At 31.1% G+C, this 25747-nt stretch overlaps 2 protein-coding genes across 3 annotated transcripts; one reads left to right on the top strand and one right to left on the bottom strand.

Annotated features, from left to right (window-relative positions):
* Positions 1–782: 782 nt before the first annotated feature.
* LOC105647376 (pumilio homolog 1) lies at positions 783–9384 on the bottom strand. 2 transcript variants are annotated; one of them, XM_012233450.4, is made up of 10 exons: positions 9193–9384; positions 8372–8947; positions 5853–7264; positions 5622–5763; positions 5353–5460; positions 4389–4601; positions 4080–4190; positions 2787–2981; positions 1850–2024; positions 783–1300 (listed from the first exon to the last, which is right to left on the bottom strand). In XM_012233450.4, exons 2-10 carry the CDS (start codon positions 8927–8929, stop codon positions 1257–1259), a joined length of 2958 nt encoding a protein of 985 aa, XP_012088840.1. In that variant the 5' UTR covers positions 8930–8947; positions 9193–9384; the 3' UTR covers positions 783–1256. The 2 variants fall into 2 exon arrangements, with proteins under 2 accessions (XP_012088840.1, XP_012088832.1); XM_012233442.4 differs by having other exon boundaries at positions 8372–9384.
* A 10390-nt stretch (positions 9385–19774) lies between these two features.
* Positions 19775–21661, top strand: LOC105647393 (glycerol-3-phosphate acyltransferase 5). Its single transcript, XM_012233461.4, has 2 exons — positions 19775–20467; positions 20610–21661. Exons 1-2 carry the CDS (start codon positions 19904–19906, stop codon positions 21525–21527), a joined length of 1482 nt encoding a protein of 493 aa, XP_012088851.1. The 5' UTR covers positions 19775–19903; the 3' UTR covers positions 21528–21661.
* The last annotated feature ends 4086 nt before the right edge of the window (positions 21662–25747 follow it).

Raw genomic sequence — 25747 nt, 5'->3', positions numbered from 1 at the left:
CCATCATAAAACCCATTAAAGGCATCACAAACAAATTATATTTAAATGATTACGTAGATAAGAATCGAACGTGAAATCAAAAGTTTCAAAAAATGAACTTTTTATATAATTATCGCCTTTAACTTCGCACTAAATTAACAAACAAAAAGCCCTAAATCTTGACAAAAGAATAAAATATTAGTTTTAATAGTTTTAATTGATAAAATTATTATTATTATTACTACAATTATTATTATTAAAAATAAATAATTATTTGAAATTTATTCGTTTAGTGCAAAAACCAAAATGAGTAATTATACAACAAAACTGAATATTTATTGAAAAAAAAAAACTTAATTTTTGAATAAAGTGTATATCACGTTCAAGTTAAAGGAACAACATTGGACCTTATTCCTCATTTTTATTTATTCCTTTCCCATGTGAATGCTTATTTTCATTCATCATTTCCATCTCTTTCCTTCACAGTTTCACTCAACATTCAATAATCGTAATGACTGCAAGTTTGTAACTGCAAATATATTATATCCACTAAAGAACTCACTCATAATTTTTAATTTTTTTAATTGGTAAAATTATTATTATTATCGTTATTAAAGTAAAAATATTAAAAACAAAAATGAAGTGATAATTGTACAAAAACTTAATTATTGAACCTTATTGTGAAATAAAATAAAAACAATAAACAAAAACAAATAAACGTATTTTAATTCTAAAGAAAAATAAACGTGATGCTCAAATAAAATAAAATGCTAAAAGCAATGGGCAGCCACAACACAAACGAGTAGATGGAAAAACAATCTGCATATGATACATTCGCAACCATGAAAACCATGAAAATGGGGGTAAAGAGTTCTTTAAAAAAGAAAAATAAACAATCTCAAACATGACAAAAATTCCAGACTCTCCTAAACACAAAGGCCATCTCTGCCAGGTAAATATTTTGTACAGTCACGATCGCAAATCCACTACCTCCTCCATTTTTTTACACCCTTAAAACTTGTACAGTAAATTTTATCTCCTCTGCAACTGCAAGGGCATCAGTATGTTCGCCATCTGACCCTCAGCTAGCCTGAATCTAAGGTATATCCTCAAACTAACAATGTACAGTTTTAAGTACAACTGACAATTTTTATTTTCATTAAGCTCCTATCTATCCAAATAAATAGATGGAGCCATTGCTAGATATCAAAAGAAAGAAGAAAAGCAAGAGGCACTCGTACTATCCTCAGTTAGCTGTACAACTTCTCCTATGACATCTAAGCTGCAGCAGGGTGCAGGGTAAGGATGCTAATCCTCCTCTCTGCAAAAGATATAAGCACTTGTTAGGAAGTGAACATGCAACATATAATTCATCAAGAGTTAGCAAGTACTAGCATTAAGAAAGGAAAAACTCGGCCGAAGAACTGAAAAATCTTCAAGTAATAAGCTATATACATAAACATTGAAATTATGCTTCCTAATTTTACTTGGTTGATGAATGATGATAAAATAGTTTCAAATGCATAGGGAATAAAGGGCTTATAAGGAAAAAGTTCATTTTAGCAACTCTCGTAAGTATTTTGCAATTGCTAAAGTGCAAAACTTTTCTAGCTACTCTTTCTTTATGATGCTCAACTGCATCATACATTTTTTCTAATGTAAGTCCTTGCTCGACTCACTGAACACCATATAATACTCATCTGGTCCAGTTAAGCCATTAATCAACTGTCAAACAATGACTGCACTAAAAGAACACGGTAATTGGCAATGAAAACATAATGCACAAAAAATTTCTAGCCAACTTTCGTTCAAATATGTGGAAATCAGATCAAATTTTTTTAAATCAGGATAAAATGAGTAGATGAGTTACCTCCAGCTGCAACAAGTTTCTCTACACGCGCAACTATGTGCTTCCCATAAGTATACTTCTTCAGAGCATTTAAGTGAACCTTTATCCGGTTAAGGATTAGTTCAAGTTGCTGGTCATCACAAGTTTCCAGCACTTTCTGTACAACATAATTAGCAAACTGATCTTTCATCATAACCTGCAAGAACAAGAAACAAAAATCAAAATGAATACTAATGAATACTAGTTTAAGACAAAATTAAATTCGGAAGCCATCACCTGAAGAGAGATTAGCAAATAAGGTCATTGAACACCTTAAATGAGCTAAACAAAAAATTTTGCAAAAATGAGAGCACCACTTGAAATAACTGGATTTTAGGAATGAGAATTTTGTCATTCACAAGTGGATTCATCAAATGGACTAGAGGGAAGAGATGTCAACCCCATTGTCATAGGCCCATGAATAAAATGCCAAATGCATAAATATTCCACTCGGACACAGAAATGACCCTTTATTGTGAAGAAAAACACAACATTCCACTCAATTGCTTCTATATGTAGTGCACTCAACCTCTCAAGTCAGCATAACAGTAATCTAATTTTGCAATTACCAATTCTCTCAAAAAAAAAAAAAAAAAAAAAAAAAAAAAAAAAAAAAAAAAAAAAAAAGCTAATCTGATACAATTAGGGGAAGGACTTCCCTATTTGGGGTGATAGTGATTTAAGTAGCGAAGGGGTTGGACAAGCATCGATGAACGTCTGTTGGATTCCGAGATAATATAAAATTGAAAGGAATATAGAGAGGGCAGAGAACATGTCACAAAAGGCCCCTTCCAGACCAGCAATGTACTTCTAAGATTTTACTATCATGTGAAAATAAATCAAAGATACTCAAGAAAGAAAAGAAGTAAAAAGCTTTAAGCATTCTCAGTCTATTTAGTTATAGGAAGCTAATGGATACCTGAAGAGGCTCATTTTCATCAGTGGTACCAAGCATCTCATCCACCAGGGTCTGGCGCTCTACAGGAGTACCAAATGTTAAACACTTTTCTATAACATTAGAGGCAAACTTCTGCTGACTCATTTGAACAATTTGCCCTGTTAATTTCTTTATTATTGCTGAACGTTCATGTGGTTTCCCATGCTCCAGCACATGCTGTAATATTGGTGCAATCAATCAGAACAGAGTAGTTGAGAATAGGTAAACAAATAAGTACATAGAATGTGTAAGTCTCCACGGGTAAATGAAGGGGAGAAAGATGGCAGTTATTATTATTTTAATTTGCATCACAGGCGGAAAGAAATACATTCAGTCTAATTGGAATATCACATGAATGTCAAAAGCAAATACTGGCCAAAATATTTCAGGCACTTGAAGGGTGACAAATTATATTTTGCTTTAAACTTTACATGTGACACCATGGTCAGTAATTTACCAAATAAATGAATATGTAGGTCAGTGGTGGGAATTGTAAGCACACACCAGCACAAGAAATAAGTGATATTGCTATTAGCTTTATAAGTTATAGCGTGCAGATTAATTAGATATCTTATCAAACAAATTATAGAAAGGTTAGATCATTTCATTTGCATATTGTAGATTTCAGTTGCACAATTGCAAAATGAGTAAGTAGCATAATCAATTTTCTCACCAACTCCTCCATGGGAAAAATGGTTGAGGACTAAAATGAGAAACATTTAAGTTCCGTCCTTCATTGGTATGCTGTTGTTTGTTCTTTATGCTCATTTAATAGATCTACCAAGGTGCTTTTCCTCAAATTTAATGAGGAATATCTTTTTTTTTTTTTTTTATCAACTGAATCAACTTGGTTCCATGAGGCTAGAGAGATCATCAAAATAATGCACTGTCATGGAAGGCCACAAGAAGTTTGCTAACATCAACCACAAAAGCATAGGTAGATTTATGAACTTGCCTATCAAAGAATAAAATGGTAGAATGAATAAATATCTCACCAAGCAAAAAATTCTACAAAGCAGTGATAGTTCAACCTACAAACACTGATGGGGCTGAATCTCTCACATTTCAGTCTCAAATGCTAAACTGCTTGAATAATCCCGAACACTGATGGGTATTTCCTAGCCTTTCTTATATGCAGCAGATATTTACTAACATATCAAACTAAAAAATAATTATCTTCATTTTTAATCGTCAATATTCAGTATCCTCAATCTATATTTCCTAGAGATAACATAGATGTATCTCAAAAGCACCATTCATATAAGTACAACAAACCTGTACAACATAGTTTCCATACTGGTCTTGTGCCAACATGATAACAGATTGCAAAATCTCATCCATCATTATACGCTGGGTTTTAGCATCATGGCAGTGCTCAAGGACTCTCTGTCATATAGAATTTTGTCCCAAATTAGAATCATAACTCTTGGACATTCATTTATAAGTAGACAAACAAGGATATACACACATGCAAAATACACATGCATATACACAGACACATACACAAAAATCTATGTATATGTTGATACATAGATGTAAATGCATATAGTTATAAATACATGTATAGAGGTAAAGTATATAAACCTGTATGACCCGACAACCATATGGATGAGTAGACAGTGTCACAACTTGATCATAAAAAGTTGAAACAATGAACTGTATAGCATCTTCGGGTACGCATTCAATACACTTCTGGATCACATGATTCCCATTCTGATCACGTACACAGCGCATGATATGACCATCAAGCTCTGCCACCATTTTTGTTCGCTGGTCCAGTTCAACCACTTCTATAGCCTGGTTATCAAGATCAAAGAGTGAAATCCAAACATATCATTCTATTATCATGATCTTCTATTATTATCAAAAAGTGAAATTTAAGATTTTAATGTGAAACAAGAGATATCACTCGATTATTACGAAGATCAAAATTTTTAAAGACATTTTCCCTGAAAGAAAACAGCAAAATTAACACGTCCAGACTAACGAGCCAAAATACACAATGGTGCTTCAGAACCAAAATCCAATACATGTGGAAGTATTACTTACCGTCCCATAGTTTTTCAGAAATTAAAGAATTTCAAGTGAACAAAAGACCAGATATTCAAATGTGGTGAACAAAAATATCCAAAACTCAGGGGATGCAACATGAAAAAAGGCATGATTTTTACTGGTCTAGGCAATTTAACCAAAATCAATTATTAAGAAGCTGTCTGGGGAAGGTGGGGATGGATTCCTGAATCCTGCAGACACTTTTAGAATCTTTTACAAGTGATGCCTCATTCACAATTCTTGGGGTTGGGGACCAGCTTTTAGATGATTCCCCTACCTCAGTCAGTGAAGTATCACTGAAAACAAGGCAGACAAGCTTTCAGTGGATTCTTTCACCTCAGCCGGGTAGGAAAAAAAACTGTTTACTCCCAAAGGCACAAGGTAAAATCACTCTGTAGCAACTCTACCTTAAGCTAGCAGAAGTGCACAACTGGGGTTGAAAAAAAGCAAGAATCTCACAAAGCAAGTATCACAAGGAGGGAAAGAATACACATACCTTTTGTATCACTCGACAACCATACATTTGAAGACTAAGAGTCAGAACATGCCCAGTTAGCTGGTCAGCCAGTTCTCTTATTTGGGATGCAGATCCATGCTCAAAAAACTGAAGACAAAAAACAGTCATGCCATGCCTAAGTCATTGCTTTTATGTTGTGTGTATTAAGATTGCAAGACATGATTATGCATATAAAAACATATCATTATTAAAGGCCCAGCATGACCATCATAAGCATAGGCAAATTAGGTTTTGTAATGAGAAAATACCTTTTGAATCACATAATTACCAAAGACATCTGTCATTAAGGAAAGGGCTTGGGGCATAATTTCATTGAAAACCATGTTTTTCTCTTCGGTTGTAGCAGTTTCAAGTTTCTGCTGTATGAATCGACTCCCATACTGATCAGCACTGTTCATCAAAAGATATTGTACAAGAACAAAATTAAGTTTCTCAAGGGCCAAAGTAAAATGACATAAGTTTGACCAAGAGATATATACCTGAACTCAACAACATGACCCGCAATTTCCAACAGTTCAAAACATTTAGTTTTATTGCTTTTGAACTCATCAAGCAAAGAGGAAGGAAAACTTTCATCCAGATTACCACCAGATTCTGAGTGCCAAGATCCCATGACACCCCCAGGCAGATTACTCATCCCAGCAGTAAAACGCATGTTTCGTTCATTGTGCCTGACAGGACTGCCCCATCCAATAGGAGAACTCGCAAGAAGGGGCCCCCCTATTGGGCTCCCAGAATAGGACATGCCAAGACCAAATGTTGGGCTTCCGTAGTAATTATGATTCAAGCTTCCGGATTTGCCAAGGTAGGGAACACCGTACTGTGATTTCTGAGGAGAAAGCAATGATCCTAAGTAAGCTTTTTGAAGTAGATCCATGTATGAATTACCAAGGTACTCCCTTTCCATAGAAGGGTCATTGAGAGTTGCAAGCTGCGCAGCAGCATATTCGTTCGATCTCAGGTACTGAAGATACAAGGGATCCATAACAGGCACCTGAAGAGCATTACCTGCAGTCTGATTTCCAACTCTGCTGAGAGTATGTAATTCTGGAGCAGCAGCCATTAAATTTGGTCCTAATGCATTCAGTGATCTAGAATCCAATCCAGTTCCTCCCACTGCAGATGCAGCAGCAACATTTTCAAACAAAGGTGGTAAACCACCACTCCCAAGCTGGCTTCCCATCATGGATGGAGATGAAGGGTTCATAGGATACCCACCCAAACCAAAGTTTGCAAATGCAGAATTCATGTTATCAACATTATGGGGGTCAGAAGGGGAGCCTCCTCTGCCATTGAGAATTGGTGTTGAGGGCCCATTTAGATAGGAGTTAATAGACGAAGTAGACTTATTCAAAAATGGCTGTTGCTTGACGTGATTCAGATTGTGGTCACCTTGCAAATTGAAGAGATTATGGTGATCATCAATGTTACGTTGGCTCTGTGAAATCGAGCGATTCTCTTCATCAACTGTTGACAGATTCAATCCAGAAAGAGCAGCTACAAGCTCAGCAGATTCATTCAAGCTTGATGAGACACCTTTGAATGAGTTTGAACTGCTCGATTCTCTTTTATCTATAGAATTGGACCTGCCACCCCCAATAGGTGGAATCCGAGGACTAGGAGCTCTTGCTACATGTTGAAGATCAGGTGTAGTGCTCCGTGACAAGGAAGCACCCAAAGCGGAAGCATAGGTATGAGAACCTGTTGCACTAACATTTGAGACCACAGGGACGCCCTGTTTATTCGCAACAGAGCGCAAAGCATCAGCAGATGCTAAATCATGAAGATCAGAAAACTGGGTTTCAGAAGATTCTATGTTATCATCAAATGCATTGCGACTAGCTGGACGAGAAGGATGCTTTGAGATGGGATTTGCATGGCCCATATCATCCTGCATTGCAAAATCAAATCATTAAGCAAGCAAACAAGCCAAGAGAAATTGAAAGACGAAGAAAATCAAGAAACGTCTAGAGAATGGTTAATCAATAACTTTAAATTTATTGTCAAAATCACGCTTTCCAGCAAGCAATTGTTGTTTCAGCTTAAAACAAACAATAAAAACTTGTAAATATACATTTATGTATTTGTTTGCCCAAAGTCACAAAATAATAGTTGCATAAAGGGAGAAGAAAAAGGCAAGATAAAGAAAATAACATTGATGCTGTCTTAACAATATCCAGGTATGCTTAGAACTCTGAGAGAAAGCATCAAATAAAGAAAAACACTTCAATAGCAAGAAGAATAAAACAACAGGTACTGGCTTTCAAATTATTACTATCAAACTCCACTGCATCAAATTTTACAAAAACGAAGCCAAAAATCAAGCAAACAGGCTTCCATTCCCCTCCCATATAAGATTGCTGAAGACTAAAATACGCATCAGTGTAGTGTCAATAAAAACAATAACAATTTTGGCAATAAATAATGCAAGATTAACCAGTCCAACATGGCGCAATTTAATAAGCTTGCATAAATAGAAAAGCAGAAAAATTATCCACATTATCGAATCAAGATCCATGGTATTGGAATTAATTCTCGAAAAAGAACCAAAAAAGTAACAGAACAATAATCAGAACTTACCAATTTAAAGAGCAATACATCAGTAACCTGAACACCGTAAACAAGCTATATGACACATAGCAATTGCTTGAACAGGTTACTCCAGAAAACAAGCATAAAATTTACATATCAGGCAACAATATTGAGAGAACGAAAATCATGAAGCCATAGAATCTAAACATCACCAAAAATTTCGAACAGCTGCTGACAAATAATCATCATTGTTTCATATGCTATAATCAAAGCCAAGACAGCATCTACCTCACATAATCCAGAGAAAAAACCATCATATTAAATTGCACTTTATGCTTCAAAATACCATGCAAAATAAACATCATCATCAAGTTATCAAAAGGAACTGCTTAAAAAATCTCACGAGCAATTAGTTTCTCAAACACCACAGTAAAACAACACAAGACACTGAAAATTCAAGTTTCACCTGAAGGATTTCTGCAATGCTCTTTTGTCTGCTTCCTAGGCCCAATCCAGGCAATCCAATCAGCCCATCTCCTCCCCACTCCACTCCTGCACCATTCCCGTTCTCCTCCTTCCCCCCTCCAAACCCTGGCTGCACCGCAAAAAGTGACCTGTTCCCTTCATTATTGCCACCTCTACTTCCCTTCCTTCTATCCCCAACCACAGAATTAACTCCACCATCGTGTAATCTCTGTGCAAACCTCCAATCCTCCTTCGACAACAAAGGAGGCGGCAATCTTGGATTCAAGTTAACATTAGAGTAGTAATAATTAACGTAAGCTGGATCAGACCTTATCTCCTCCTCGCTCAAGAACCCACCTTTGCTGTTCTTTTTGATACCAGCTAACCCACTAGCATCAAAAAAACCTCCAATCGAGTTTAAAGACCCTTCTACAGTGGGTGGGGCAGACCCACTTCGATAAATATTGAGTTCTTTCTCTCTGTCACTCGCTGCCTCTTGTTGTAGCCTTTGCTCCCTAATCAGTTTGCCCAAATCCTCGTTTTTAAGCATTGATCGCATTGATATATCAGGCAAAATCTGCGAATAAGTGTTTGTGATCATTAGATGTGAGTGTAAAGATTGAAACTTGGTGCTAAATTTAAGCTAGCAATGACTAAAATTGAGCTGGGTTTGTGTTTTAGGTTCACAAAAGTTGTTATTGTTGATCAAAACGAAGAAGCCATCAAACTCAAAAATCTTAAGGAACCAACAAAAAAAAGTCGTCGATTTTATGTTAGGGGTCTAATATTGTGCTAAAAGAGTGTAAATTTGGTAATAAATACAGAGACTAGATTGACAGTGAAGAGTGTTGCAGATGATCAATGACAGAAGCAGCCATGTTTTTAGAGAGCGAAACAGAGACAGACACAGGGAGAGGAGAGACTGAAGTGCTGAAAGAGATGAGTGATAAGCACGAGCGATGGGCAGATCTGAACCGTTGGATTTATGAAGTTACGGCAGGGATCGATTCTATGAGGATTTGTTCTTACAGCAGGGTCTTTAGGGTTTTATTTCCTGTGATTTAATGCCAAATTGATAGCATAAATTTTCTTTTTCTTTTCTTTTTTAACTATAAAACCTTTTTTTTTTCCTTTTTTGCTAAAAGGTTTGGCAAGATTACAGAAATGTTTAAGATTTTTTTAGATGGATGATAATAATAATACATTAATAATACAGTAGTTTAATATAATAATAATAATAATAATAATAATAATCTTATGATGCTTTTTTGAGATAATTAAAAATTATATTTATACTATTATAGAATGACAAATAGACTTTTTGTTATTTATGATAATTATTATATATAGATGATTAATTATATGGCACAAAATTAATTTCACATAGATAATTTGTTCCTTTTTTTAATAAATAATTTGTTCTATTTTACTAAAATTACATAGTAAATATATTATAATTATCATATCAGCTTACATTAAAAAATTATATTTTCATGTATGTTATGAATATAATTAGTAAAACGTTTTATTATCTATGAGTTTTTTTTTTTAATTTACAACAAATAAGAGTATGTTTGAGTTATTACATGCATTATGAGTCTCTTCACCGAGTAATTTTGAAATTATAATGAATTGTTTTATATGATAAGAATATAACTTGTAAATAAGATTAATGCTTGTCAAAATAATATCAAAACAACAATAACTTTTCGAGAATGTTAAAATACGAATAATGAAAATGAAATTTCATAAGAGTTACTATATAAATAAAAATTTTGAATGAATGAACATTTAAATTTAATGACTAATGCCCCTTCTCGGATAAAAAAATTTTAATATTACATAAATTTTAGTTTTATTTTTATTTTTATTTTTTATAATTCATACTTAAAAATATATATCAAAATAGTCAACTTTGGTGTTTCTATTTTTGAGAAATATTTGTTGTTTTTATTAGTTTATATATTATAGCGTCTTTTTGTATTTTTAAAATTGTCATTTTAGAAGTTCAAGGCACGAGAGATTTTAATTAATATTGCATATTCAAACGCGGTCTTAAATCTTAATTAACTTGGCCTTGTGAGACAGGAGGGTTGTGGTAGGTTGACAGTTGGTTATTGTTGTAATAAACAGGGCCTTAATTTTGGATTTATCATCATTTTTTTCTTTTTTTTTTCCATTATGGAAATTAATCAATTTGTAAACCTGGACAACATAATTCACTGGTATTTATAGTTAATTAAATTAATTATATATTTATTTCAGAAAGACAAATTTGGAGAGTACAAATTCTCGCATTCAAAATTTCGACAAATATTTATTAATGTAGAAATTTTACGTGTCTTTAACATTTTCAAACAAGTTGTAAGTTACATTAATACAATAAATATTGAATATCTATAATTTATCAATTTATAATATATATTATAATATGTGAAAATAACGGAATAATAAGATTTTCTAAATTGACTTTAGTGAAAATTTGTGTAGCATATAATATCTTTAATTATGATCAAGTAAAAAATTAAATTTAAAAATATAAATAAATATTAAATAATTGTAATATTCGATATTTGATTTTTAAAAAATTAAATTAATATGACTAGCTATTTTAATTAATTTTAAAACAAATCAATATGATTATTTATTTTTATTAATCGATTTAATTAATATAAGTTCATATGGTTATCTATTTTTATTAATCGATTAATTAATATGATTTGCGTAAAATAATTAAATGAATATGATTATTCATTTTAATTTTTAATTTGATTAATATGATTTATCTAATACAACTAAAATAATAAGATTATTCACTTAAATAATAATTTCAATTAATATAATTTACTTTTAAAAATTAACAATTCTGACTGATAAAATAAAAAATATCCTATAGATATTTTAAATATTAATATTTAGGATATATATATATATATATATATATATATATATATATATGTGGCCATGTAGGCTTGAAGAATTCTATCAATATTATACTTCCATTCAAAAAATTAAATTAACAAATTTAATTTACCTATTTGTAATAATAAGATTTCTGAAAATATTTTAAAATATTTATTTTTAACACATAATTATAATTTAAAAGATTTTACTTAAAAAAATGAAGAAATAATATATATATATATATATTAAACATACATTTATTTTAGAATTTTTGAAAGAAGGTTTGTTTTACTATCGTTTTATCAATTGGCAGTTGTATTTATACCAATTTCATAATGAAATCGTGTTTTAATATTATAAAAATATGAACAATATAAAAGAAAATTTACAATCAATAATATTATATAAAAATAATTATAGGAGTATAAATAATAAGTAAAAGATTAACAGTGACAATGTGTAACAGACTTCATGTAGAAAATAATTATTTTAAAAACAGAATATTGAATAATAAAATCTAATTTATGAAACAGACATTTACATTCGATTATTAAAATATATCAAATTCAGTTATTTAATTTATATCAAATCAATGATAATAAATTTTATAACCAACATAAAAGTTTAAATTCATTAATATAATAACTTTCTATCATCAAAAACAATAAAATAAAATATGTTCTTCATAAAAAATACGGGGCTAAATCACAATTTGGATTTTTAAAATTTAAATTATATAAGATTTATTAAATACAATTATATAGTACAAAGCTTAAATATAAATTTTTTATATAACCTATAATATTAAAGAAGAATAAATTTATAAAATTGATCTCAAATAATCCACGAATAAAACTCAAATTGTCATATGACGTTTTACTTAAAAAATAAATACATTTTCTCTCTCTCTCTATATATATATATATTTCGTATTTTAAGTTCACATTTATTCAAATGAAATTTTAATTTATTTGTCTTGTATACAGTTTATAATCCTCCTTAGTCTTAAGTATTTGGAGCTGGGCCTAACATACAGCTCTGACTTTTGAAGCATGAAATTCTCACATCATGGGTATTACTTAGTTATTGTAAGCTGTGTTATGTGTTAATTAAATTTATGTTGAAAATCTTATTTATATTAATAATATTTTTTTTTGAAAAAAAAATATTATCAACACCTACAGTTATACCTAAAAGCATTAAATTGATTAAAAATTTTTATTTTTATTTTATTTTTTGAAAGGTTCAGTAATTTTATTTTAATTTCATATCATTCAGTTGTGAATCCATGGAACTAAAACATGATTATATTTCATGGTAGATTTATTTAAAGGATTAAAATCATAAGCAGAGTAGTTATTAGTGTTGTGGAAAAAAAAATAATAAGAGAGTTTAATGAAAAAATCTAAAATTTCGTTTAAAAAAACTAGTAACTTTTTTTTTTTATTATTTAAGTTGAAAAATTAAGTAGAAACATATGATTATAATTCGTAATTGGAGGTTATGATTCTAAAAAATAATAGAACATACTATTTTACTTTTAATTTGAAATTGAGAACCATTCATCGTAATTCAATTTCAATTTTGATTTTTAAATTTTGATCAATTCAATTTTGATTTTGTTCCTGTGTACAAGATAGAATAAATACAGACCTAGAGTTAAAAAAAAAAAAAGATCATTTTATTGTTAAATAACAATAATTATAATTCGATCTATGCCAAACCTCTGCTAAATAATATATAATTTGTATTATTCATCCTATCAAATTTCAATTTTAAAAAAAAATTACAGCATCGTGATACCTATTTGATATAAAAGTAAAAACATAAAAATAAAAATCTATAAAAAAATTGTGATTTTTTCTTTTTAGCATATTGGTTAGGCTTAATCTTTTTGTTTACATGGGGGTGATGGGGCCTAAACAAAAATACGTAGATGCGTATATACGCAGTAGAGACAATCAAGTCTGTTTTGAGCCACGTCACCCTCTAAGAAGCTGTAAAAGTCAAACACAAACGCTCCTCATTGGCGCGTGAGAAATGAATAAGCCACACCTAGCATTCACGTATTTACGGTGCTGGGTAATTGGGTCCCATAATTTTTCTGTTTCATCTCCACGCGCAGTGCTAGAAGCCTTTTGCTTTTGGGAACTGAAAATGACATCGAAATGCCCAATAAATTATATACTAATGGACAATTGGATATGCCCAGAAAATACTTACAAATCAGATAGATATTTCTTGGGTTTTTTTCAATTCTTTTTGTTTTAGTGCTACGAGATTGAGAATCTTTATCCGAACAAATTTTATATAAGATTTTTATCTAAAAATCACTGCTCTAGTAAAAAAAATATACTATCTACGGTTCTATTTTATTTACTTATTATTTATTTTTTAATTTTCTATAATATTCACAAAGGTTTATAAGTTATATATTTAAATAATTATTTTTTCTATTATAATATTTATAATTACTATTAAATGAATAAATTTTATTAATGAGTTATGGATAAAAAAGAGTAAAATGATTTTGTTGACTGAATTATTAATACGCGTGTTTTTATCAAAATTAAATCATATATACAAAATGGGCTTAATGATAAAAAAAAAACCTGAATTTTAACATTTTTATCAATTCTAGCATCTGTTTGAGTTCCGTCAATTTCATGCTAATGTGGCAGTTATATTTCACTAGTAGGCCCTACAACATCCAATATTAGTGTCAAGTCATATATTCACGTATATTAAAAAAACAAGCTTAAATTTTAAGATTTTTATTAAATCTAGTCAATTCTTTTAATTTTATCAATCAATACTGCGTATTGATTAATCTCTATTAAATGATTTTGTTATATTGATATTTATTCAATTGAATAGTTTATTAATTAACTACGCATATTAAATGTTTAACGTGATTAATAAATTAGAATTCAATTTTACTGCATAGTCTTTTTTAAAATGTTATTTTAAAATTACTTAAAAATGTTATCAATTAGTATATTTGAAAATAACATTTTTAAAAGACTCTTCAATAAAATTGAATTCTAATTGATTAATCACATTATACACTTAATATATATAGTTAATTAATAAATAATTTAATTGAATAAATATCAATATAACAAAATAATTTGTTAGAGAAAAATTAGTACGCTGTTTTCATTGATAAAATTAAAATAACTATCTAAATTTGATAAAAATCTGAAAGTTCAGGCTTTTTTTCAATATATATATATGACTTAACACGGACACTGGATGTTGTATAGCTCACTTGAAAGATATAACTGCCACATTAGCATGAAATTAATTGAACACAAATAGAGGCTAGAATTGATAAAAAAAACTACATACGTGGCATTACTTGATAAAATTAAAAAATTAACTAAAATTGATAAAAAAGTCAAAATTCAGGATTTTTTTTTTTCGTTAGGCCTACAAAATGGGATAGCATAAGTATATTTTATCGCTAAGGGAGGACCGACCAACAATTGGTTAAATTAGTTAAAATAAATTGTATATTTAAATGAGCTTACATGCAAAATTACGAATTTAAAACCTAAAATTATTATCAATAGAAAGATTGTATATGAATTCACTTTGACGGAGCTTTTCTCATATATTTAATTATACATTTTAAAATTGATATTTAGATAACTGAACTTCCATAAAGGTAGAAAAATCAATTTATCAATTTAATCATGTGATAGTCTTTCATAGAGAAATTTGTTAATTTTATTATTTGATACTGTTTGATATTGATTTTTGTATTTTTGTTTTTCCACCATAAATGAAACTTTCTTGCTAATTTATTAAAAAAAGGAAGAAAAACTACCATAGTCTCTCTCAATTTACTTCTTAATTTTTAGCATAATATGTAATTTATCCAATAACTAATTTTTTTACAATTGCCACATTAATTTTGCATCAAAAAGACAAAAACACCCAATTTTTTTTACTATTTTTAATTGATAAAATTACTACTATTAATAAAAAGTAAAAATCATGCTTTTTGGCAAAAACTCTAATAAAAAGAACGAAAGGACTAAAGAATTCAATGAGGACAAACCGTGGGATCAACCCCTTATCCAGCCGTGGGATTGTAATCCTTTTTTACTTTCTTCAAAGGCAAAGAGTGCAATTAATACAGGTTTTATCTTTCTGTTATTGCACCATAATATGAAAGTAATATCCCAAAATTGCTAATCCAATAACTATTTCAATATTTCCCATTCTGCTAATTATAAAATGAGTTTCTCTTCTCATTCTCATTTTATCGATGATTATTCGATTTTCAAGATTTTTCTCAAATATTGATAAATTTAATATGACGCATACGCATGAAAACCGACTTGTGATGTTATTTTTACTATTAAAGTTCCGTTTGTTTCCGTAAAATAATTTGTAAGAAAATATTTTTCACAATTTTCCGTTATTTAAGACATTCAAGAAAATAAGTTAATGGAATATATTTTCCCGATCAATGAAAAATCAAGTCATTTTTTAAGAAAAATAACTTTCTATTTTCGAGAGAGTAAAATATTTTTTGGCAAACCTTATAAATCCATATTCATGTTAATTTGTTTACATGAATACATCTACTGTTTCTTTAAAAGGAAGAAGATTTTGAAAATCTTATACATTATAATTAAGGAACTTAAGGGAAGTATAAATGGAATCAAAGGAGAATTACACATAAGATAACTTTGATTTATTTAATAACAGCTTTTAAAAGAAGCATATGCATAATTAAACTATAATATCTTGCTGTGCTTATCCAGCTTTTGCCTTATAATTATTTTTATTTTAATTAAAATGCATGCAATGGATTAAATTAAGATGATTTTGCAGACATGTGAGGCTGTTCAGTGATATATGTTATGCTTAGTTATGAGTGTCACGTGACTTGTCAGTGCTCACTTAACCCACTTCTCAGAATTGCCTATCCCGTTCTCAAGATACATCCTCTCATCTCAAACAACCCTAGCCATGCATGCATCCTCGCTTAGCATGTGAGTTTTTTTTTTTTTTTTTTAATAGAAGTGTAATCTTTCTCCGGATTGTAGAGCATAAAGATCTTTTTATCCTTCAAATGAATATATTTTTTGGAAACTGAAATTGAATTTTTTTTTTCTTATAAAAAATTGAAATCGATTACCATTTTAGTCGATATCTTATTATACAGTAATTAATTTTTTTTTATTTTGATTTATTATATATTAAAAATTGAAACAACTACGTACAACTGCAATTGCTGAATTACTTACTAATTAATTTGGAATGATATTATTAAAAATTTATGTGGAAAAAAAAGGGGAAGTTGATGACATGTCACCATAACCATTTTCATGAAGTATAGCTTGGGTTAGTAATTAGTCTCTGAGAATCTCACCTTTCTGCCAACAAATGGTAACAGAAACCGTGTGGGCAATTAGTTAAACAATTGACTGAAATTTAATTGATTGTCAGTCTGCAACTTTACAAACTCATACACCATCCATATTTGCTTACCTCTACGACAAGGGAAATGGTTTGCCCAATCCGTATTGTCCTTTCTTAGATATTTCAAGCGACCAATATACATGTGCAATTAGTGCAAAAGTCTTAGAAGTCTGCCAAAGCAGTAACTTTTTTTTTTTTTTTTTTTTTTCATTTTCACAAATAGTTAAACTTCTAAGCATATGACAATCAAAAGAAAAATTGTTCACAAACAATAGTTTTGATTTTACTCAAAAATATCAAGATCGATATTTTAAGGTATATCCGCTCTACTTTAATCCGTTTAATAAGTATAAAACGAGTATAGTAGTGATATTATTATCCGTAATAGATTCGGAAAGAGTACGAATATAGATTTTTGTGTACCTGTTACTTATTACTCGCTATATTAAACGAATTTGGTCATGTATACCACAGTTACCTTAATCATTTATTAGTAAAAGATAAATTTTAAATAAGTTCTAATTTATATAGTTTAAAATTTATGGATATCATACCGTTCAAAAAGTAATTTAAACGGATTTGAGACGCATATAAATAAAAAATTCTAAATGAATACGGATTTGAAACACATCTAAACAGTTAAATTCTAAATGAATACGGATATAATAATATTATCGTGGTAAGAAATAGAGCTCTCCCCTTCAAATTTATCACAAATGTTCGGTTAGGTTAAACCCAAACCTACAAGCTTTTGATTTGAGTTAGTGCCCTCAGCTTTACCCACTACAATAAAAATGTATTGTTTATAGTATGTTTCTGTTCCTACTTTTATGGGAGACCATGTGAGCTTGCAATAGCGAAAATATAAGATAAAGATTGATAAAAAAAAAAGAAAAAGAAAACATATGTCCCAAGTGGATAAGTTTCCACCTCGGTGAGTTCATTTGTAACGTTGGAAACAACATTATCGCCTACAATCATATCATCTTAGATTTTGTGTTGTTGAATTCATTGGAAAAAAAAAAAAAAACTGCCTAATGATGGGTTAATATCAGAAATTATGGTTAATTAGAAAACCCATTCTTAGCATTAATATTTAACCAATTTTAAAAAAAAACATTTATAAACAATTATTGCACATATTTATAATTATTGACTAAATCTAAAATATCTCCCAAAATAACAATTATTGTATAATCACTACGTCAAATAATAAAATCTAATTCTTTTTTATTATATCAGAAATTTGTGACAGGAAGTGTGTCAAAATCCAAAAAAAAAAAGAAAAAAGTTAATATAACATGACTTTAAAAAAAAAATTGGCTGACAAATTGACAACTCTTGAGTGGATAGCCTAAAATGGGTTTGGTTGGGCTTGATATTTCTCAGTAAAGGCCTTATCTTAAGTGGGTCCACAAAGAACTAACTGGGCTCAAGAAGTTATCATTGAAACGGTATTGTGTTTCTTTCTCTTTCTGTCGTGTCTGTCCACAGGGGGATGATTGAGTAGTCCACATAATGAGGTGGATTCCACCAACTGAGTTATTTGTGTGTATATGCATTTACTTGGTATTTTTAAATAGTTAAAAAAAAAAATCTAAAATAACTCGGTAGTTATTATTTTTTTTTTAAAAAAATTGCGTGGTAGAGAATAAATTAAACATACTAAATAATTTTCAGTGGCAATTTAAACTATATATTTCAAAGATGATAAATATATATTTCATTTATTTTCGAGATATTCACATGCCAAAATTTAAATGTCAAATCTAAAAATACAATACATGCCAGCGCGTATATATATATATATATATATATAAGTAGTTAATAATGGCGTCTACGTAACCTAAATGTATAAGATATTAATTCTTGCTCAAACATATGCCAAATTACAACTTAATTAGAAATTAATTAATTCTCTGAGCACTTTATATATATTGAAATTACAAAAGAATACAAAATTTTAATTTTTCCTTCAATTTTAGCCATTTGGTTGGATAAGCTCAATATGTAAGGTTATGCATATATGGACAATTATTCCCAACAAATATCCCTATTTCAAACCAACCTTACCTAACTTATAGAAGAAAATCTCCTGTTGTAAAAATTGTATCAAATAGAGTCTTAACCTAAGAAGTTGAGCAACCTTCTTCATTAAAAAACCCCCCAAAAAAGCAAAATTAAGAGAAAGTTTTTCTAACCTACTTTAATTTCTGCTTGCAAGCATACCTATTACAACCAAATTGCAGCTCAATTTTAGAATTCCAATTAAAAACACGACTTTATGTAGTATTATATTGGAAAAAATAGCATGGATTATTATTACATTTTAAAAGAGAAAATGAAATTAGGTGACTTGCAAGTTGTGATTTATTATTAAAATAATTATTTAATATATGTTCCGATTAGAATTGTCATTGCTGATCTAGCTGTAGACATGGGAACCTTAAACAAAAAAATTATTTTTACAATTGGTTTAGTAGTATTTTATGTATGAAAATTTGTGTTTTAAATCCGATATCGAATAAAATCCTGGTTTTATATATTGATGATTGTGACGATATCAATTTCACAGCAACAATTTGAAACATATAAACTAGCAAATACAGGATAAGTAAAGAAGGAAAGAGAGAGAGAGAGACGTTTACAAAAACAATGGTGGCAAAGAAGTCGGCTGCTATGTTAACATATTGATGGACGTGGAGGGAGAATTTCATCACATTTTTTATAAACCATATGTAGAAAAACAGTTGAATTAATAAAATTAATTATAATTATAAAAACACTTGCGGATAGCAGAATTTTAGGTCAGTAACCTAATTAATGCTGTCCTTTTTGATTGTACATGTACACATAGTTGGACATAAGAACAAATGGGATCATATATATGTTTGTATATATTACATAATAAAAAGAAAATGCAAAGTTTGTTGGGGTTAAGTTATCAATCTTTGTATGGTAACGTGGCGTACAATCCTGTTAAAAGCCTAAATTTAATAATTTGAACCAGTATATAACGAGGTAGTTGTAAACTGATAAACTGCCTACATCTTGTATTAGAGACTAGTCAATCCAAACTATAGTTCTGTAACCTTTTAACCCATAAAACCATCATTCTTTTCACCTTCAATTATCAGGAATAGAAACCAAGATTTTTGAACATTCACAAAAACAAAATAAAGAAACACTAATGGAGCATTCTATTGTTTCGGAACTTGAAGGAACTCTTCTAAAAGATCCTGACCCCTTTTCTTACTTCATGTTAGTTGCATTTGAGGCTTCGGGTTTGATTCGTTTTGCCTTGTTGTTGTTTCTATGGCCGGTTATTCGGTTTCTGGACTTGTTAGGGTTTGCAAACCCTGCACTAAAGTTGATGGTCTTTGTTGCTACTGCCGGAATTCGCAAATCGGAGATTGAAACGGTGGCTAGAGCGGTTTTGCCAAAGTTTTTTATGGATGATATTGATATGGATGCATGGGAAGTGTTTAGCTTATATGATAAAAGGGTTCTGGTTACTAGAATGCCAAGAATAATGGCTGAGAGATTTGCTAAGCAGCATTTAAGAGCTGATGAGGTTATTGGAAGTGAACTTATAGTAAACCGGTTTGGGTTTGTTACCGGTTTTATTAATTGTGGCAATATTGATTCTTTTATCTCCAGTCGAGTTTCTAAACAGTTTATGGATGAAAAACCTGCTTTAGGATTAGGAAGGTGTACTGCTAATTCAAGTTCTTCATTTTTATCTCTGTGCAAGGTGAGTGATACATATTTTCTTGGAGAAAGTAAAAATGATATCAATATAGTGATCTAATTAGTTAAACTTAATTTGGCGTTATTGGAAGATAATTTATTTTGTGTATAACATGTTAATTAACATAATTATATTTTATTAACAGGAACGAATGCACCCACCATTTATTACCAACCAAAAGCAACATGACAACCAGCTCATCCGCCCTCTGCCGGTGATTTTCCACGATGGCCGCCTTGTCAAACGTCCAACACCATCCACAAGCCTACTAATCATCCTATGGATTCCACTAGGCATTGTACTTGCATTACTTAGAATGGTGGTGGGATTAATGCTACCGATGTGGGCTAAACCCTACTTAGCCCGATTATTTGGCGGAAAAGTGATCGTGAAAGGCAAACCACCACCGCCTGCTTCTGACGGTAGTAATGGTTTTCTATTCGTGTGTACTCATCGAACCCTAATGGACCCTGTTGTATTATCCGCAGTACTTAGACGTAAAATACCTGCGGTCACGTATTCTATTTCCCGATTCTCTGAAATCTTATCACCAATTCCGACCGTCCGATTAACAAGAATTCGAGAAGTAGATGCAGAGAAAATCAAACGCGAGTTAGCAAAAGGTGATCTAGTGGTATGTCCAGAGGGAACAACATGCAGAGAACCATTTTTATTAAGATTTAGTGCTCTTTTCGCTGAACTAACAGACCGGATAGTGCCGGTGGCAATGAATTACAGGGTAGGGTTTTTCCATGCAACAACAGCAAGAGGTTGGAAAGCTTTAGATCCAATCTTCTTCTTCATGAATCCTAGACCAGTTTATGAAGTGACTTTCTTGAATCAACTGCCAATGGAGGCTACGTGCTCGTCTGGTAAGAGCCCACATGATGTTGCAAATTATGTGCAAAGAATCTTGGCTGCTACATTAGGGTTTGAGTGCACAAATTTTACTAGGAAAGACAAGTACAGGGTTCTTGCAGGGAATGATGGAACTGTGTCCTATACTTCATTTCTTGATCAGATGAAGAAGGTGGTCAGCACTTTCAAGCCTTTTCTTCATTAGTTATATATCACAGAGAGATGATATATACATATAATAATAAGATTAATTTAATTTGTTTTTGTGTTTCTTTTTTACATTTATTTTCTTTTGTAAATGGCTGGCTTTATAATTTTTTTTGGGGAACCATTTAATTATTTCTGGAATTGATTGTTAAATAAAGTCTCACAGTATAACTAATGTTAATTAGTTATTATGGTTAATGTTAGTTATCCCGTTTTGACTTGGAATGGCAAATAATTATTTTTTTCTCATTTTTTTATTTGTGGTATAATAGTTAATAATACTTGTATTCATGTGATATCACTATTTTCTCATAAATATCTGTTATATATTATATTGTTTTTTATCAGCAAATTAAGTAAAAAATAAAACAATTAGGAAATACTCTATGTATTTTCAATTTTAAATTAATTTAATAAGAGTCTAACTAATCCAAAAGAAAGGAAAAAGAAAAAAAAATCAGTTTCCACCTGCAACTTGTTATATTGTTTTGGAATATAATTAAAAAATGGCCTAAAAAGCATATGCAAACATAGTAATATTGTTGCTAAATAGCTAAATGCAGTTTACCTAAACAGGAAAATGCAACATTTGTCAATTTATTTTTATTTGCAAAAAAAATTATTAATTACGTATAATTTATCTCTCAAAGAATAAAAAATTAAGTATTATGTAGTTATTGAATATAAAAGACCTATTGGTGCAGATTAAATTTCTTAAATTTTTTTTTTTTTTGAACAACAAAGAAAAATAAGATTTTATTAGTGAAATTAAGAGAAAGGGTAGGAAAAACTCCACAACACCGGGAACTATACCAAAGCCATTAGGCTTTCCACCTTACACCCATTGAATCTAAACCTAGAGTGCAGAGAAAAAAAACCTCCACCTTACAAGAACCATACAGAAGCTGGACAGATAGTAAAAAGCCAAAAGCATGTTTCTAGTCTAATTAATATAATAAAATAATTTTATTTTGATGATAAAAAAAAGTTAAAAAAGATAGACTTTTAAATAAATGGAATTCAGTGTATATATAAAAAATATATCAAAATAAATTTTCCATAATTTGGTATTATAAAATATGGATAGTCCGTCTAAGTCTTATCCTATCAATAAAAACTCAGAGTATAAACAGTGAAATGGTTGCATTTAGGGAGCATCAGGCTGACGAGATGGTTGTGGTTCGTAAGTAGGGCTAGCAACCAGTCCAACTCAAACTCGAATTAATCTGAGAAATTTAGTTCAATAACGAGAATAATTAATGAGAACATAATTTCACTACAAAAAAAACGCCTTTTTGCGACCGACAAATCGGTCGCAAAATGGCTAATATCGGTCACTAATTTTACTTAGCGACCGATCTGCGACCGAAATAGTCGGTGGCAAAAACGCTGGTCGCAAAAAAAATTTTGCGACCGATAGATAATCGGTCGCAAATTAGAGACCGATATTATCGGTCGCAAAATTTAAAATCGGTCGCAAATATTTGGTCGTGGTTTAATTAGAAATTCAGTCGCAAATTTGGTCGCAGAAAATCGATCGCAATGTTTTTAAATCGGTCGCAAATTGTAAATTCAAAATTTTTACTTTTGGTATCAAATCGGTCGCAAATCGGTCGCAAAATTGGAAAAAAAAATAAAAAAAATTAATTAATTATTATGAAACCAAAATTTTTCCGCACCTGTGAAAATTGACATATATATATATATATATATATATATATATATATATATATATATATATATATATATCACACACGCAATTCAAGAATAATATAAAAATGTAATTTTTATTGTACTGAACAAATTAAAATATCAAATTACAAATGAAAAACTAAAAAGGTCCAAAATCAAATCTATGCTGCTGCTCATCTGCAGGATCCGATGTCGGATCTCCCGATGTCGGATCGCCGAGAGGAGTACCTGCTGGATGTGATGTAGCGCCAGGAGGGGTGACCAAGGTATCGTCTGCAGCATCGGGATCAGGAGCCGGTAGTGGCTGCTGCTGAGACGTCGAAACATGTCGGTCTGTAGCAGGCGCAGGATCAGAGGAAGAAGTACCAGCACGGGGCTCACCGGACAGCCGCATCACATGCGCTCTAAGCTCTGCAATCTGTCTCTGCTGATCAGCAAGCTGAGCCCGTATATCATCATCATAGTGCGAGTCAGTGTGCTCGGGCTGTGGTGCTGCGCTGGCTGTAGAAGCGTGAGCTGCTGAGTCGCAGTAAAACTGTGATGCCTGAGACCCGATGCCGTATACCTTCCTCTTCTTCTCGCCCCCTACAGCCTCGAGATAAAGCGCTATCTCGTCAATTCTTGACTCAGCTTCGGATTCATCGGTCTGAGAAGTAACAATACGCTCCCGAGTTGTAGTATAGTTCTCCTGAAAACAAAAAATTAATTAATCAATGCAATTGCAAGCTTTATTATATTGAACTTTGTACATCTTCGCAATTATTAGATGGTAAATGTAAATATTATTAATTATTACTTACATTGACGCTCAGTGCACGTCTATCGACAAATGTATTACGATCGTGGTCCTTCGTGTGAGTGTATGTAAACACCTCCATCGGTGTGGGCTCACGACCTAATTCTTTAGCCTGTAATGAATTTTTATGCATGATATATTAATATATATAGTGTCCTTTCATTAAACATCAGTTTCTTGTAAAGGGACTAGTTCACTTACTAATAATCGAGCTGTCTCTATAGCAGATATAGATCCGCCTGTGTGTCGCGAAGGTCCTGCTCCATCACTTCCAGTCTCACTGCGCCTGTTTTGTGCAAATATCTCCCGCTTTCTCTTGAATGCAGGATCCTCCCAAGCCTTTTGCCAGCTCTCCCATATCTCCTGAGAATTGTAGTTTCTTCTCATCTCCTGTGGAAAATCCAGGGGCATGTTTGGTTTATCTCACATAAGGAGTGGATGAAATAAATGTCTAAATCCAAAGAATCTGCTTGTTTTTAAGTAACTAAATAAGAATTTGTTGGTTATATTAAGTATTATGTCTGAACTCTACATATCATTGCAATATAAACTTAAATTATTCAAATATAAAATACATATAAAACAAAAATTGCAGATTATTTTTTAAACCAAACCAATGGGATCAATTCTAAGAACTGCATCACATTTCCAATTTCGGATTGAACCAAATGTGTCCTAAGAGTATATATAAGGATTCTCGTTCTTGTATTAGTGAAAATGGAATTAATTACCATAGAAGAACCATGCTACAATGGAGTGCCAGGAATCAAAATAAGTAATTGCAGAGATTACAGAATTCAACAATTAATTGAAAATCTAGATTCTTCTATGACAGGCCTTTTGTTCTCAGCAGACAGCAACCAAGAAATGCATGACCTAGCACTTAAATATCTCATACGATGTCCATATGAACTAATAGGTACAAAGATACATCTGATGCCATTTACGATTTGAAAATTATATAAAATGAGAACCCATATCACTGAATAGACACACATCCATTTTCTATTAAATATTATTCTTTGGCTGTACTTTTTCATTCTTCAAACATGCATCAGTTGAAATTAGCAGTAAAAAGTCAAGAATGGATTTTTTTTTTTAAAAGTAAAAATGGTGATTAGCTATTTTGCCTGAGCACTACTGAAAAATTTAGGGTCTATTATTTTCAACAGGATCATAATGAAGTTTTAAAACTGAGTAATTCATGTAGGCAACCCTAACTAGTTTGTGTTCTTCTTGTACTGAAGCTATGACGTTACAAAAATCGTTTACAGAATTCTAATGTAGCTTCTTATAAATATTCTATTTTTTCACCTAATTTTTCCTCAAACGATCATAAAATTTGTGTTTTATTTAAAATATATACAAATAAATTGCAAATAAAAAAATTTAAAGAAACAGAAATCGCAAAATACCTCAAATTATGTCGAAGAAGACGGGTGGAGTGAGGCGGGCTGGTGTGGCGTGAGGAGGTGCTGCAACGGCGTCAGGAGGACTGGTGTGGCGTGAGGAGGGGCTGGAGCGGCCTGCGAACAGAGGAGAGGAGAGGAGGAGAAGAAGAAAGAAAGAAGAAGAAAGAAGAAGGACGCGTTTAAAGCCCTAACAATTGCGACTGACAAGTCGGTCGCAAATCCATTATTATCGGTTGCAATTTTTTACACTGCGACGTCGTTTTAATTCACAGATAATTTGCGACCGATTCGATTTGCGACTAACACTTTCGGTCGCAA

Source organism: Jatropha curcas, chromosome 6 (genome assembly GCF_041381405.1).
Source record: "Jatropha curcas cultivar XTBG-Jc1 chromosome 6, XTBG_Jcur_1.0, whole genome shotgun sequence".
Lineage (NCBI taxonomy): Eukaryota > Viridiplantae > Streptophyta > Magnoliopsida > Malpighiales > Euphorbiaceae > Jatropha > Jatropha curcas.
Note: the sequence above shows the minus strand (reverse complement) of the source record. Positions and strands in the feature narration are given on the sequence as shown.